The 17,268-nt window shown below is 31.9% G+C and overlaps 1 protein-coding gene across 3 annotated transcripts in view; it reads right to left on the bottom strand.

The window, feature by feature from the left end:
* The window catches only part of LOC140059386 (uncharacterized), a 57,582-nt gene that overhangs the window by 36,317 nt on the left and 3,997 nt on the right, over positions 1–17,268 (bottom strand). Inside the window, exons 1-4 of one of the 3 annotated variants that reach the window (XM_072105272.1) lie at positions 17,053–17,100; positions 16,237–16,524; positions 2,143–2,214; positions 1,131–1,205 (exon numbers count right to left, since the gene is read on the bottom strand). In XM_072105272.1, the coding sequence (XP_071961373.1) occupies positions 1,131–1,205; positions 2,143–2,214; positions 16,237–16,415 (326 nt within the window). In that variant the 5' untranslated portion in view covers positions 16,416–16,524; positions 17,053–17,100. Of the gene's footprint in view, positions 1–1,130; positions 1,206–2,142; positions 2,215–16,236; positions 16,678–17,052; positions 17,101–17,268 lie in introns of those variants that run through there. The other 2 variants (XM_072105271.1, XM_072105273.1) reach the window with 2 other exon arrangements.

The following is a 17,268-nucleotide window of genomic DNA, read 5'->3' on the forward strand; positions in this document are numbered from 1 at the left end:
GAATTTAATGATTCAAGTGTAATAGAGATCAGTGTAGTCATTTACGATCTCACTGATCCGTCAAGCGACAAGAAGGAATATCAACAAATATTAGGATAATGAGAAAAATTAAGCCAACTGACATGGGAATCATTAAGGAAATAAGAAGGATGGTCATTTAAAATAAATTAATATTCATTCCTATAGTTTGTATGTAATGAGATGGTAAGCCCACTGTGAATGAATAACAAATAACTGTACTGTCAGAATATATTAAAAGCAACCATTTGTACTATTGTATTGATGTACAGGTTCAATCAATGCCACTCTACACTATCAAACTACTTTGACAAAAAAGTGTGATGTGCCCAAATATGGTAGTGATATTTCTAAATATGGTAGTGATCTATATGAGCACATAACATTTTTTTGTCATATAAAATTTGATAATGTAGACAATGCTTTAGATGGTTTTTTTTTTATTGCGCAGGATTTTGGTGGTTCCCATTCCACCTTTTTTAACACACTATACTTTATTAAGAATGTTTAAAATGTTAATTTTTTCTCGCATATAATATTGTCATGGTTACAAAGACTATCAGGAAGACTACAAGGCACGATCGCATTCACTTGGGACTTGAAATGTCAACGATGGATATATTATTAATGTTCTCTCTAATTCCTACCACAAAATGTACGTACTGTAGGAACACATTTGAACATTGTTTAGGATCAAATTAATTATGTGAATTACCATGAAAGATAGGAACTTCAATGCCATGACACAGAAGCATTAACATTTCATAAAAACATTTCAAAGAAACATAATAAAAATGTGCTTTATGGGAAGATTCAAGGGAACCCTGAATGTAAATTTTTATAATGCAAAAGATAGAGGTTATAAATTATAGCAAGTTATGTAATTTCATTGTACAATTTTAGGCCGTGCGCCTCTTCCTGTGTGCCATTGCTGATTGTATCTTCTGTAGTATTTATTTTCAATCAAAAACCATAACTGTGATTAACTTTAAACGTTTCTAATGATTCATGTATTTTCATTAAATACTATAGCAAAGCAATTCAGAAAATAGAAACATTTTATACCAGGGAATTTATTATTTCTTTCGTTTTTTAATACCAAAAATACTTACAATATAAGAGTTGTTAAATTCTGGAGTACAGTGCCAAGTTGAGGTACTGACGTGAGCTGATTTTCCGCTAAATTCCTATGGGAGAAAAAAAATAGTGAAAAAGGTATAAAAAAAGCAGTGAAGATGAAAGTTAGCGCTTTTACATGCTAAGGGCAAAAATCTTTTGAAATCCTTTAGCAAATAGGCTTTCTCCACAGCTGTGTTTGAGTAGTAGATTTGGCCTAGAGCCTAAGCAAGCTGCTTTTATTGAGCTATATTTAAGTAAGGATCTCAGAATGAGCTAAGTACAAACAAAATGCAATACTTTGCCAATGTGTACACACATCAAATATTTTCAATTTTTCATTTTATTTATTTAAGTCCATTGGCTAAGGATAGTAGTGACTAAGTTAAATAATACCATCACTATTAAGATACTGCTTTTAAATATTTCTAGCATATTGGAACATAAAGAAAAAAATGTCTCAGATTGGATAATGTCCATTGGAAGGGGATAGGCCTACAGTATGTTGGTTTATCCAGATAAACTAGGCACGAAACAGACTCGCCATAAATTTCGTTGCGCACTCTATCACACTGATGTGTTACATCATACAAAGAAAGTACTTGTAGCCACTATCACACATTGTGCAACACCTACGTGACTATTCTGCAGGTTAGGGATGATGGGTCACATGTTTTGACAAGTTACAAATCAAGAACTACTTAAATAACTAATGAAAGTAATTGATTGATCTGATGTTAAATGAATAAATAAATAACAATTATTTTCTATACATATTTGTCCTAAATGTAAAACATTGAGTGAATTATGAATATTTTATGCGTTTGACACAGATAGTACTGTACCTTTCACATTGAATCGTCTTTAATTATATAAAAAGAGGTTTTTAGGTCATTGTGAATATAATGTTTAACTGTTTGTATCGTATCTAATCCCTCCTTCTGGAGAGCATGGGCTATTGTTGGTTTATCCAGGTAAGCTAGACATAAACAAGACTACTGTACTTACAGTCCTGTTAATGACACAAGTTCTGAAAATACAGATTTGTCTACTGATGATATTCTATTTTCACTTAAATCTCTGCAAGAAAAAAATAATAAATTGTTATAGGACTAATGCACTCGAAAAAAGAATAACAGTTGTTGTGTTGTGAGTGGGTAATGCTCAGGGGGTGATTAGAGAAAAAAAGGATATAGTGGGAAAACGAGAACATTGCCACTAAAACTATCAGTGGGTCAGTCTGTATAGCAGAATTGACTACAGTACTGTTAGTTTACTCATGGGTGTCGATATAATAGGGTTAGAAAGAGATTGGAGGAAAGAAAGTTTGGAATATTATATGGAAGAGCTGATCTGATCATTAATTATAGAATATTGTTATTAATGAAGACCACAGTATGTTACATGTATTAATTTCTATCAATAGAAGACACTGTACACTAATACTATACACTATTATAGAGGTACCGTAATTTATACAGTACATAATGATTTGCCACAAAGCTAAACTGTACTGATCATTAATTGTAGAATATTTTTTATTAATGTACACCACACTATGTTAAATTTGTATTAACATGAATGATAACATGAATGATAACGGTAATAGTAGGTAGAACAAAACGAATGTTGTATATTTTGTTGTGATCCTAATATAATGATTCAACTTGTAAACATCAGTAATAAATTATACCATTGAGACACAATACATTGGAAAAGTTCAGATTAATCAATTGAAATGCTAATAACATTTGTAAATAAACATAGCATTGTTGTGCCCATTGACATCAATAATGTTTTATTACTAATCATTAGAATTCTACCCGTCCATTTAGTTGTTATTGATATTTAATGATACCGACAACTTAAGATCGCGCAGAAAATATTTGTACTATTTTCTATAACCCGAGATTAACCACAAAAAATAATAGTCACCAAAAATGAATTATACAGACTTATTATATAAAATCTATGAAAACGCTTTGTATTTTGATGAATAAAAAAACGGTTTTATGTTCATAACGTTGTAAAAATACCACTGCAGTGCCGAGCAACAATGGTAGAAGCCTGCACAATAGACGGTCTTAATCGCACAAACAATGCTCACACAAGCAAACCAATAAAATACTTAATGGAGATAATACAATTGGAACTGATTCTATTTAATCTCAGTACAGATTGTCTTTCAAGTTTTTTTTTTAAAGCTTTCTTTGTGTGCTATACACTTTTCTTGAGTATTATCAATCTAGCATTAAATTGTTCTACATGTGCAGTTGAGGTATTTATAGAAAAGAATAATTTCTTTGCTTAAGTTCATTGTTGTAAACTAAAATAAATACTAAAAGACTGATTCCTGATAGAAAATATATTTAAATCCATAGAAAAACTTACAATTGATATGGTGGTATTTAATACTTTATTACTTAAACTGTAAGTAAGATCTTTTTAAAAAAAATTATACTTTGTTTCTACAAACTGAATATCTTGATATTTATCAAATAATAAACAAAATCATATTTCTTAAAATAATAAATAAAATATTCAGAAATTTGGAGGAAAATAGATTTATATTTTATTGACAAGTACCAAGGCTTAAATTTTGATACTGTACCGCTTTATTTTTCTGATAAATTTCTTAAGGCTTTCGAAAGGTGAGATAGACAATAAAAAGGTAGGAACTCAAAGTAACCTATGACCTTTATACTCGGCATCCTGTGGAAATCATGTCGGATTTGGTTTCTGTCCTGTCGCTAATAACCAATTTCATTTACTCAACGGATCTGCTATTTGAAACCTTAAGATTTTTGCACAATGCTGTTCTTGGCCCTGTGGTAAAACTATGCCCGACTTTGGCTGCTCTGATCTAAGTTGTGATCAAATTTCACTGCCCCAGGCTACGGCAAGGCTGCGCCAGGTAGCTGCATAGTTCTCAACAGAGAATGAAAAGCCTGCTTCAGTAACTGCTATTGTTGAGCTTAGCTTCCTTTCAAAATAATGTTTGTTTTCATTACCAGCTCACAAATCGACTTCAGCCCTTCTATTATTTCATTTGATTACAGTCCCAGCCTGCGTTAAATGTTGAACAAATTTTGAACACAATAAGCGTGAAAGCAATTCACTTTTCTCTTGTCATTCAAATCAATTTCATCAAGTACTTAATAATCTATTTTCCTATTATTTTTTTTTCAACTGTACTTAAAGTTCACCAATCAATGACTTCATTTTACTGTATCTCACAGAAAATCTTTAAAACGGAAATAATTAGGAAATAGATACAATAATGAAAGACACCTAAATATGAACATGTTTGTTATATTTCTTTACTAATCGTAATAAATGTTATACTGTAGTTTATTTTTAAAAACATTACAAACTAATTTTAAGTTAAATGCACCTACTCTACTGTACCTTTTTATTATAATGGCTTACATACAGTAGTTGAGAATACAGTAAAACATAAGAAATATTTATATACCTGTACAACATACAGTACTGTACATTACCTCTAAAAGTAAGTTACTCTTTTTAAATATTACACAAACTTTTTGAGCTGAAACTATTCGAGTTGTACAGTAGCTCTATTTTGGAGAGAATAGGCTAATGTCGGTTTATTCAGGTAAGCTAGGCACAAAATAGTAGACAAATTATTTATTACAGGCTACAGGTACTAAACAGTACTACAGTATTGGCCATTTTCCCAAAATGTCCTTGCACTAGATATGTATGATTCATTAATAATATCTGTATACATTTTTAATTTATGTATAAACTAGAAAAGAAGGCAAAATATGGTAAGAAAATCTAGCAGAAAAGAAAGTTGTCGACTATGACAAAAAAATAGAATGAAGGTTTAGCATTATGAGAAGAGTTTGTACTGTTGGTCCTTTTAAGGAATGCGAGGAGCGGTATACGATAACCAACAGGAATTGCTTACGTCATTTTACACACCTGTGCTTATTGCAATACACCTTTACTGAAAAAACAAATGTATATTCCTTTTGCAGACAAGACAAGCAAACTAGAGCCTCTCTTAACGAGCTTAAGAATTTAAGATCCTTGCAATCAAAACACGGGCAAATTGGCGTAAAATATGAAGACGTCAGTCAGCTGTTTGAAACAATGTGCAGATGATAGCATTTCCACAATCTCCCACGATTATTTTAACAAATTGGTTGGGAAACTTGGATTTGTTTGAAAACTATTAATAGAGAATTCTCCAATTAGGAAAGAGTTTGCTGATAAAGTAGTATACATGATTACATACTGTAGGGGTACCTGATTCATTTAAGCAATGTATTTTGCTTAAGCTGCCCTGCCCAGCATTTTTTCATCTCTTTTAAAAAAAAATATGTATATTTATTAAAAAAAATTAATTTGTACTCCAATTAGGAAAGAGTTTGCTGATAAAGTAGTATACATGATTACATACTGTAGGGGTACCTGATTCATTTAAGCAATGTATTTTGCTTAAGCTGCCCTGCCCAGCATTTTTTCATCTCTTTTTAAAAAAAATATGTATATTTATTAAAAATAAATAAATTTGGACTCTTTTAAATGTTGGAATAAAACTTGCAAAAAAATTGGATCACAAAGGGTTTACTGTACACTCACAGTACAGAAAGAAATTACTGCTTCATATTACCAGCTTCTTAGCCTACGCGTAGGTAGATCGTAGATCATTGTTCTGAACGTACAGTACACTGCAAATAAACATTAAATTTTAGTAAAAAAAACTTATACAGTTTTATCAAGAGTCGTTGATAATCATTGAGGTTTTGTAGCCTATGCGTAGGTAGATCATAGTTAGCGTACAGTACACTGCAAACAAACACTAAATTTTAGTAAAAAAAACTTATCTACAGTTTTATCAAGTGTCTCTGGTAATCATTGAGGTGTGACCGCAGGATAAGCAATTTGTTGTAAAAATAGGAAGCAATCATTCACAATACTAGAGGGTTGTACACAGAAGTGCACGATGTGTGCAATATAACTTCCCATTTTAAACTAACAATTACTATTTTTGCCAAGTTTAATAATGCTTTTAAATCCAGGTCAATTTTAATGTTGAATCATTGTTTTGAACCTATTGTTTCAATGGCAAGTTATACAGTAGTGTACAAATAATGTGTATCCCATTCATTTAATTGCGTCAATTCGGTAGAGGTTTTTTCTGTAGGGGTCGCGACAGACCTGATATTTGAACTTCAACAAACGTTTCCAATTATTATTATTATTATTATTATTATTATTACTGTATATTACATTGTGAATATTCAATGTTTTTATCACACTTATACCTTAAGCTCTGTCAAACTAGTTCGACAAAAAAAGTGAGATGTGCCCAAATATGGTAGTGATATTCTCAAATAATAGTAGTGAAGATATGACAATCATCATGTCCATATGAGCACACCACATTTTTTTGTCACATAAAATTTGATAGTGTAGACAGAGCTTTAGTTACAGCAAATGGACGTAATGATAAACACCAAGATGTTCACATTCAGGATCATCTCTTAATCCAATGAACAGGTTCTTCTTTAGTTTTGTCCACTACAGATTAGCCCACAACTTATTGAGATATTACGTTAAAGTGGTCGAGCTTTATTTAATATTAGTTAACAAAAAATGCGTTTATAAGTGACCTTGGTATGTATTGAGGGGCAATCATGTGCGAGATATCGTTCCAAGGTCATGCATTGAAATGTCAATCTAGGCTTTTTGTTCATCGACACCTGCCGTGTTGGTTACGGCCCTTGGAATCGATATCGTTTCTGCTTCAACACCACTGGTATTAGTCTACCTGAGACCTACTCAATATTCTCACTGATAAACATGTTTAATCTGTTATATTGAACTGAAATTGTTACAAGTAATGTTATATAAGTACAACAGGCCTCAACTTCTTCACATAACTTAATCTAATATAATAACTTGTACAGTAATTTATCATTGAAGGTCGCCTATTAATACCTTTGATTGCAAATTGTCACGAATATTTGAAATAAATTTTCATAGTGTAATTGTGCTGGGCGGGTGTGTGCAGAAACACCTACAGTACTGTCAAAGAGCTAAATTCCCCTACCCTAAATTTTATTTTAAATTTAAACATTTCACCCAGCCTAATTTCAACACATAGTACCTAACCATTACACAAATGTGTACAGTACTAATACTATTTTATTTTTTCTTGAATATTTGATAATACTGCAATATGAACACTGTATTCTACTTTATTTTGTTTTAATTTAAATAGCTTTTTTTATTTTTTATAAATTAAGATAACTAAATACTACAGTATGAATACAGATTCATTTTTTAACAGTTAGACTTTGGATAAAAGAAAACCAATTTCATAATACTTCATTCATTATTTATTTTAATTACTATTATTTTAATTAATTTTATTTGTTTGCAAAATTGAGTAATTTGTTTAGAAATTTGGCCTTGTTGGATCAAAATAAACCACATTACACTTTACAGTATGTATTAATCTGCCATACAATAGAAAATTTTATTAATACATACATAACTGTAGTAATGTGTGAATTGGCCTACTGTACCTGTACAGTAGGCTAAATCCATGCACTGCACATACTGAATGCTGTACACACAATAGATCAAGCTTTCTGCATGGCCAACGATTAAATAATTTGCTTATTGCTTTCAGAATTTAGTGGCAGATTCACACAAAGGCTAACAATTCCTCTTAACACTTCTCAAGTGGAAGTGATTTAGAGTGAATGATAAGACCTAGGTAAGGCTTTATACTTAAATTGCATTTCATAGGCTCTACTGTAGCCTTTGTCATGCGACAGATATAGTTCATATTGCGTTGTATTGGAATCTGAACAGAAAGCAAATGAAGAATAAAAACAGCATGGCTTTTCACAAGAACAAACATCGAGGTGTTGGCCAATTCATCGGTTAGAAATTTGACCAGGAAATAATGTTAATTTAGTTAAAAAAAACTGTAGGTTGATCAATCTAGATACAGTAAATATGATTACGGATTGTACCTGTAATTATAAAGATTTGTCACTAATTTTGGTCTTTTCAATTCTTGGTACTGTAGTTTATCCCTGTACACGAGTGGCCCTTCCTGATAAGAGTCTTTATTTTGTCGTTTTCTTTTTTTGATGTTCCATATTTGTAAATTATATGTATTCTTACTATGTTTTTTGAAGAAATATATTGTTTACCTATATATTTTTATACGTACAATTCATATATATTTTCATAATTATTTTTTTTAAAACTTCAATTTTAAATATTTTATTTGAAATTGCAATAAACTTTCCTAATATTGTGTATACAGACAAAAGATCTACTCACTTTAAAATCATACAAATGACACTAAAATGTATGTAATAACATTAAGGTATTTTAAAATGTAATAATTCAATCCAATCAAAGAAATTTATACATCAAATTATGTAGGTAAATTAATGTATTGCGACTGTAATCAGATTTCGTTTAATTGGGAGTAGTAAGAATAGCAGGATATGATTTATGTAAAAGATAAGAAACAGAAATGCTGTGTTTGGAATGTCAATGTCTGTACAAGTACAATAAAAAAAAATCGAAATTCTATCCAAAGGAATTATTTTCCCTGGGTTCGATATTAAAAAAATAAACTAGTCTAAATAATGTGGTAACTGGTCATAAGTTGAAATATTATAAATAAAGGGTTTAAATTGTTGAATGTTTCACAAGACTTGGAGTCGCCATATTAAGCCAACTACTACATAACGTCATAAATTTATCATTTCTTCAGCCAATAAAGGGTTTAAACCATTCTAAGACTTTGTATTAACATTAAGAACCAAACTATGATACCCAGGAATTTATTTACTATTTAGAAGATTTACGAGTTGTAGGTTCACTTCTCAGTCTGGTAGAAATCTATCAATGGTCTTAACTACATGCACTACTATTTGCTTTTAAATGCACTGTACAACAAAAACTATGTTGTCCAACAAAAGTACATTTGATTGAAACAATCAAGACATTCTATAACAACTTAAATCTATCAAGATAAAAACTAACTGTAAATTAAAGTGAGCTGGATTAGTGTGACTGTGAACAAAGTAAAGTACTGTATACTACAGTACTGTACACTACAGATGTATTGTACAGTATAAGTACCATCAGAAAGCTACACAGTACAGTAAAATGTACGGTACATTACAACAACAGCCTGTATACAGTATTACTGTAGATCAGAAAGCTACAGTACAGTAAACAGTACATTTACTGTACAGTAGGCTGCAGATGTACTATATTGCAAAGAATACAAAATAAACTTTAGTTATCTTAGGATATTTTTTAAACAGTCCTCGTAAATTTTTTGTTGGTTATCAGATGCCGTGGGGGGTCCAATCAATTATCGTCAGAAGGTGAACAATCAGTCTACAGAAGATTATTAGGAACGCCTGCTCCATTAATTAATCCAGAAAAAGGTTTGAACATTATCTATTTGTTTATTATCCTTCTCCTAACACAATTATATTTTCTTTAAAAAAAAGGTTTTATAAGTGGTTTCAACATTTATGATAGTAATGTCACAGTTCTGTGTCTGGACGCAAGTTCATAGACCTACTAGTTATATTATTCATATTAACTGATACTTACTCTTCATTTACCGTAAAGTTCAGTTTTAATGAAATATATAATATAAATTGGCTTCGTAACAATTAATTAGTTTTGAAAAGGTTAGTTTTTTGGTGATAGGTGAAAATGACATGTAACTTCGTAATCAATTTATTTTTTTTGTATAAAGGCCCAATTACACTATGACGATAACGACAGACGATAAATATATATATAGCATGCATTTTTTTTACATAAACCAAAAGAAATTAGAAAGGTTTTCGTTCTAGACCTATAGGATAATCATTTATGCTGTCTTTGATAAAAATAATGTTTTTCAAATTCCAATCAAATGACGTCATGATAAATAAAAACAATAAAATCGCTGTATTGTCACGATATTATTGGTCTTACTAATCATGACGTCATTTGATTGGACGTGTGAAAATATAATTTTCATCAAAGGAATTGTTTATATTTCTTTTGGTTTATGTATTAAAAATGCACATTTGTCTATTTATCGTCGATCGTTATCGTCCTGGGCCTTATGCTGTAAATGTTCAATTAATTGATCATTCCGATTTTATTAGTTTGACTCTTGCACAGTTGCTGTCTAATCGTTGTTGTGTAATATCATTTCGAACCATATTAAAATCATAAAGAGATTCATATTCCTTAACATGTGGCTGTGCATGGAAGTCTGGTCTACAACTCGGCCCCGGGCCTGAAAGTGTTGGTGAATTCATAATTATACTTAATATTATATATATAAACACAACAGGCATAGAAATAAATTCCAAACCGCCCGGTGATACACTGAAAATTATTTAATTAATTTTTGAAACGATAAAGATGAGGAAATCTGGGAGTGTGGAAACATTTCAATATTCATTTAAAAAAGTACATTAATTATGGTATTGATCAGTGCCTATAGAGGCGTAAAAACCCTCGGTCAATATCATGTAAAATGCACTGTGGAAGGGTCATTATTAAGACTGCAAAATTGGGCTTATCAACAAATAAATACTTTCGTTCAAAATGTAAAATCAAGGCTAAAAAATTGGGCTTATCAACAACAAAATATTTTATTTTTAGACGCGATAACATCAAGGATAATCAGTATAATTATTAATATAGCCACTGTTACTAGTTTTATTCTACATGCTAAAGTAAATAAAAATCCACTAGAAAACAAGCAAGTCTGAATGTTATGCTTATTAGCCATGTTATGTTTGTTACTGTAGGCCTATGATTGTTTGCAATGTCCACATATTATTTCCGTGGGCATATCCATAGTGTATCACTCACTTTCTTTAGATTTTGAAGAATGATTTGTGTTACAAGAGTCAAATGCTCAAGATATCGGCTAACGCCATGGGACCCTTGGCTTATCAATGAATAATAAATACAGTACTACTTTCGTTCAATTGAAATCGGAATCTGACCGTTTCATTAAATTGGGTGTGATTAGGCCTAAACATATAATAATTTATTAAAAAGGTACAATAAAAACAAATGCATCAGAGGCGTAAAGAACCCACGGTCAATATCATGTAAAATGTATATGGTATAAGCACTGTGGAAGGGGTCATTATTATTAAACTGGAAAATTCGGCTTATCAACAAATAAATACTTTCGTTTAAAATGTAAAATAAGACTGCAAAATTGGGCTTATCAACAAATAAATACTTTCGTTCAAAATGTAAAATAAGACTGCACAGTTGGGCTTATCAACAAATAAAATACTTTTTTTCAAAATGTAAAATTAAGACTGGAAATTGGGCTTATAAACAAATAAATACTTTTTTTCAAAATGTAAAATTAAGACTGGAAAATTGGGCTTATAAACAAATAAATACTTCCGTTCAAAATGTAAGAAAACATTTTTTAAATATAATCCTTAAGCTCTGTCTATACTATCAAACTAAATAAAATATGATGTGCCCATATTATATAGACATGACGATGTCATATCACTACGATAATCGGGCATATCACTACCATATTTGGGCACATCACACTTTTTTTGTTAAACTAGTTGGGACAGTGTAGACACAGAACTATGTGATCGAAACATAAGTCGGAATTGGACTGACGCGATTGATTTAATTGGGTATTTTTATTAATGTAATGATTCATTAAAAACTATAATACCGATACGCGTTTGGTATTGATCAATGGTGCAAAAAACCCTGAGAAATAATGTTATAACGCGATTTGGTGATAGCTTAGCAATAATACAACCCATATACTATTATTATAAATACCTATTACAAATCCATTCATATAACTTTTCATCGCGAACCGAAAATGTATAAATGTTATTCTACAGACAGTAATTATATATTCAAAAGCCATATTATTATTATTATCAATACCTAAATGCGATAGTAATAACCACATACATTATTCCCAATACAAATTTGTGCGTTTAATTCTAGAAAGAAACGACTGTGCTGACAGGCCAATGACATAAATCACAAGTAAAGTCCCAATTGTTCACTTGCGTTTTGATTGGCCGACCTATTATATTAGATTAATGAAGACTGTTCTTACAACTGTCCAGTCAAAAAGTTACGCGGCGTTTTTTGTAAGAAATATTTCTTGTTTAGATTAGTTTTGTGTGTAAAGCGCTTAGAAACTTTGTATTAGGCACTATAAGACTCAAATATTGTGTACAGTATACAGTACATTACTGTACAGTACATTACTGTACGCTACAGATGTACATACAGTACAGTGATTATATCATTAGAAAGCTATACAGTAGTACTGTACGCAAGCCTTCATGTTGAGTGACATACTGTACTGCAATACAGTTTTATAACGGCCTTGAAATTTGTTTAAAAGTGGCTGTGAAAACGCTATAAAACATGGGCCTACAGTACAGAAAGAAAATACTGCAACTTTACCTACGAAGTAGCTTCGTAGATAGAACGTAGGCTACGTTGTTGGCTTCGTAGGTTCCATTGTTTGGCTTCGTAACCTCAATAAACAACTTTCAATGAGCTACGTTCTGAACTTCGTAGGGAGTTCGTAACCTAAATAAACAACCCTACGATGTTCTTAGTGAAGTAAGGTGTGAAATTAATGTGTCAAATTTAATTGGCGGAGGACAAAGTTGTAAATTAATAAAAAATAAATAATATTTTTTAATCGTAATATTTTCCTTCGTGCGTGTTTACCTACTCAACGGCGAATATAAATATAAATTTCCCACGATGTATAACGTAGAGAGAGACACGATCCAACACAGGTGAACCGCAACGAACAGGCCAACTAATATAATAAACATAATATAGCGAACGTCCCATCCAGAAACGATGCCGAGAAAAAAAGATCGTAAACAATTCATTCTAAATATAGCATCAGGACGTTCAATCGGTCGCTCAAAAAGACTGCCGACAGAAGACCGTAATTAATACAGACCTAGTTTTTTTTTTGGTCACATGGCATGAAACGCGATACTCTCTGCTTACCGCAATCTCTCACATGTTTTTTTTTACAGACGAGAGGGTGGCTACCGTCACGTCTGACGACGATAAAACAGTAATTAAGATCGTGTACCTGGATTTTGTGTCACATGACATGAAACATAATACCCTCTCTACTGTGCTGCTCAGCTAGCTCACATGTTTTTTCCCCTCCAAATTCTGGTCGGGCCTTTTTCTTTATACATGTCGTAATCATTTTAAAAAAGGCCTATTTATGTATGTTAAATCTTAATATGGAATATATATTTATTTTGCATATATTTTGTTGGTGTCCTAGCGTAGGTGTCGTTGTTTTTATAATTCGCTAACCCAACAAGGTAGGAATAAATAATTTATAGTGTAGGCCGCCGAAACAGGCTAGGCCTAGCCTCGACTCTCTCTACGTGAGCTGAGGTCCACCGGCCCGATGTCGTTTCATCGGCGGATTTCCGTCCAAATTAGGATAACCGATGCGTAGGGCGGCTACAAAAATTGACCTACTATCTTTAGGTAGGATTTTAATTAGCAAACAATACATTGTTTCTTTGCATTGTCCATGCTTCTACGAACCACCCTACGATCGAGGCGTAGCCTAGATTTCATAACAATACATCGTAGGCTACGAACAATACATCGTAGGTAGGAGAGAACAATACATCGTAGGCTACGAACAATACATCGTAGGAGAGAACAATACATCGTAGGCTACAAACAATACATCGTAGGCTACAAACAATACATCGTAGGAGAGAACAATGACCTACGTTCTACCTACGAAAGCCTACGCGTAGATACGAAGCAGTAATTTCTTTCTGTACTGTACAATTAAAGTACTAAGAACTGCTCATAAAACTATGAAACGTAAACTTTCCGACAAGCACGGCACCCTTGAGATGACGGCAAAACCATTGTCTTAATGCTCATTGTGAGCTTAACCATTGTCTTAATGCTCATTGTGAGCTTAATCGTTTAAGGAGAACAAAACCAAAGTGTAAACTTGTCCTTGGGTTATTGAGATAATAATAAATTAATAAGTGCCGCGCAGTAATGACCGAGAGCACTTAGATCATCACCTTGCGTAATTAGACATAGTGAAGTGTTGGTTTTGAAAATCCCTTCAATTAACGAGTTTCTAATCATCGATCGCAACCCTCCTTAAAAGTGAAGAGCCTGTCGTTAATTGGCAGGCTATCCTTGGTGAAGGTGGTGAAGGGGTTAGAAGCAAGTGATAAGTACTATACATTATGCATGCAAAACACCAGAAGGGTGTTCTTTCAAGGTGAATGAATAAATGAACAGTCAATATGGATACAGTAGAAACAGTACATTACAGATAGTACAGTACATATATAGTTATACTGCACTGCATTAATGTGTGTGTATACCAGTCAGATAGCCATATTTTGACCTACTGTACAACATTTAATCAGGTGGAACTATCCATAATTCTAGGGGAAGGAATCAAACTACAGCAGGATTTAGAATGGCAGATCCAGAATGACTAACCAATCCCTCCCTCACTCGTTTGTTTCCTGGGATTTGGCCTTTTCCTGTAGGAGTTGCACATATTTAATGGGAGTGGTAAAATGCTTGATTCCCTTAAAACCCGAAATTACTTATTACTGTATTGCCCAACTGATAATAATACATTCTTTGAGAAAAGAAAGTTATATTTTGGGTTTTAGTTATTAGAATATGGATAACCTCTCAACCAGCGCACGGCTGGGTACCACATTTTTAAAATTCAATGTTTTGTTGTGCTTATAAAGTAGCTCGTTGCTGTCCTACAGTGAGGCGAGCTGTTAAGACTTACACCTGCCCAGCTTATTCACTACACTTCTTTAACTAATATGCAGTCTAAATGTCACTATTAATTTCATTACCAACATAGCGTGCCAATATCATTCTGCTAATTTCATTTTATCAGACTCGCTGAGTGCATTACAATAATATGGATGGCATTATTTTCGGAAGAAGCGCAATAATATTATCTATTTAAAAATTGACATTCTCTTAGATTTTCTTGCATTATAGAACATGTTTGCAAAAATATTAAACTTTCCAGACTTTAAGGAAAGACTGGAACACAAAAAAATGTGTTTAATAATATTTAATTTTCTTTTATTTTTAACTAAAACTACTGCACAATATACGGATCATATATTCAACACGGTTTCATTGCTGTTGATTGTGAACTAAATAAAATAAAAGTATTCTAGCCGAAAATAAAATATTAGTAAAATGAAATTCTGACAAGCAACTTATACTAAAGAAGTACACTGTACAACACTTTAGTTTACTCCTACCTACTGTACTTTTTGACTACTGTGGGCCTAGGCCTAGACCATGTTTACAATAGGCCATCAATTGAGATACAAATAAAAAAGAAATAATCTGTAATAAAAAGCCTAATATTAAATAATTTTATTTTTCTTGCGTGTAGGCCTACCACGTAAAATCACATTTTTGGCTAAAAAAGATCATTTTCGGTGATGTTTTAGGCCTTATATTTTAGAATCTACATACAAGTCAGATTTTTATAATTATTTCTTTAATTGTAATATCTAATAATATATACTAAAAACCGTGATATATATAAACTTTTGAATATACATCGATATCCCTAATATAAAATAAAAATATAAATTCTATTAAATAGAAACAAGCACCGGCGAAAATTAGCATTTGCCGTTTCATAGAAAATAACTCTTTTCTTGCGGCGGCTCAACTTGTCGGCAGCTCAACTTGGCCCAATTCATTGTTTGTACTACTACTGTATAATTTACTATTACAAATATTTGACATACAAAATTAATGTAAAAATGGTGCTTCCTTTACAATACAAATCTAGGTCAAATGATGTAGCCTAGTCTCTAGATATTAACTTAACATACATTAATAATAATATGTATGTTGCAGAATACACATAAAATAAGAGTAATTTATCTTTAATTCAACCTAGCCTCTAGGCAAGGCTTAGCCTAGCCACTGCTCTGTGTGTGATTTTTGTTAAAATAGTCCAAACTTTATACTTACAATATTGTTACCCATTGCGGAATATCACTTGGAATTTGCGTTAGAGTTCTTTTACTGCAATCTATATAAGATCCAAGACATGAACAGACAGTTGGGCAGTCTAAACCACCGGCATTTGTTCGAGTAACTGAGAGAATTTCCAAAACAAACATCACTATCACCAACAATGCGGCCGCCATTTTCGTAGGCCACAGTGCTGTGTCGCGGGCTAAGCTCTCTCGAGCTGTAGTTTGTGAGCGTCGATATGGTAAGCTGTCCCAAAACAGGCTTCAGAAATTTTCCTTTTTGCTGAAATATCCAAAGAAGTACACATTAGTAAAACTACAGTAAACACAATATACATTAACTTTTGCAATACACCATTGTGTGATATAACTCTTCCATAATGACAACGAATTAAATGCCTTTTTTTACAGTAAAATAAAACACAAAATTCCTGTAGAGTACACAACTAGCGAATAAAACACAACACACAATTTTTGTACAATCCGATAGAGGGCGTGTACAGATTTCACACTTCATTAATTCAATGAAAACTCATAATAAACTGAACTTGCCTTATATGGTATGACCGACTCCTCCCAATATTTTATTAATTCTGAATTCAAGTTCAAATTTATAACGAATTTCAAATGCGCAATTGCAATGTTCGAGAATAAATTTATATACCTAACAGTTACCTTAATTCTGTAATATTAATCAGACACGAGATAAAATTTTAAAAGATTATTTTTTACAACTCATAATACGTCGGTAATTAAAATTATAATTATTATCAACGATTCGTAATCTAATTCTAGTTCTTTTAACTTTTACCTTTCAAATAGTTATGAAGAAAAAATATTAATTTCTCATAACTCCGATACGGCAACTACCTTATAAATGTTCCATAATAAAATGTCAAGAAACGTGTATTAGTATTATAGCCGTTGCACATGCTATCTGTGTACACCTGTATATACCTCACTACTAATGTTAAACCAGTGACAATTATTATGAAATAAACTTATTGGACGACGTACGTATGCAAAT

Source organism: Antedon mediterranea, chromosome 9, assembly GCF_964355755.1.
Source record: "Antedon mediterranea chromosome 9, ecAntMedi1.1, whole genome shotgun sequence".
Lineage (NCBI taxonomy): Eukaryota > Metazoa > Echinodermata > Crinoidea > Comatulida > Antedonidae > Antedon > Antedon mediterranea.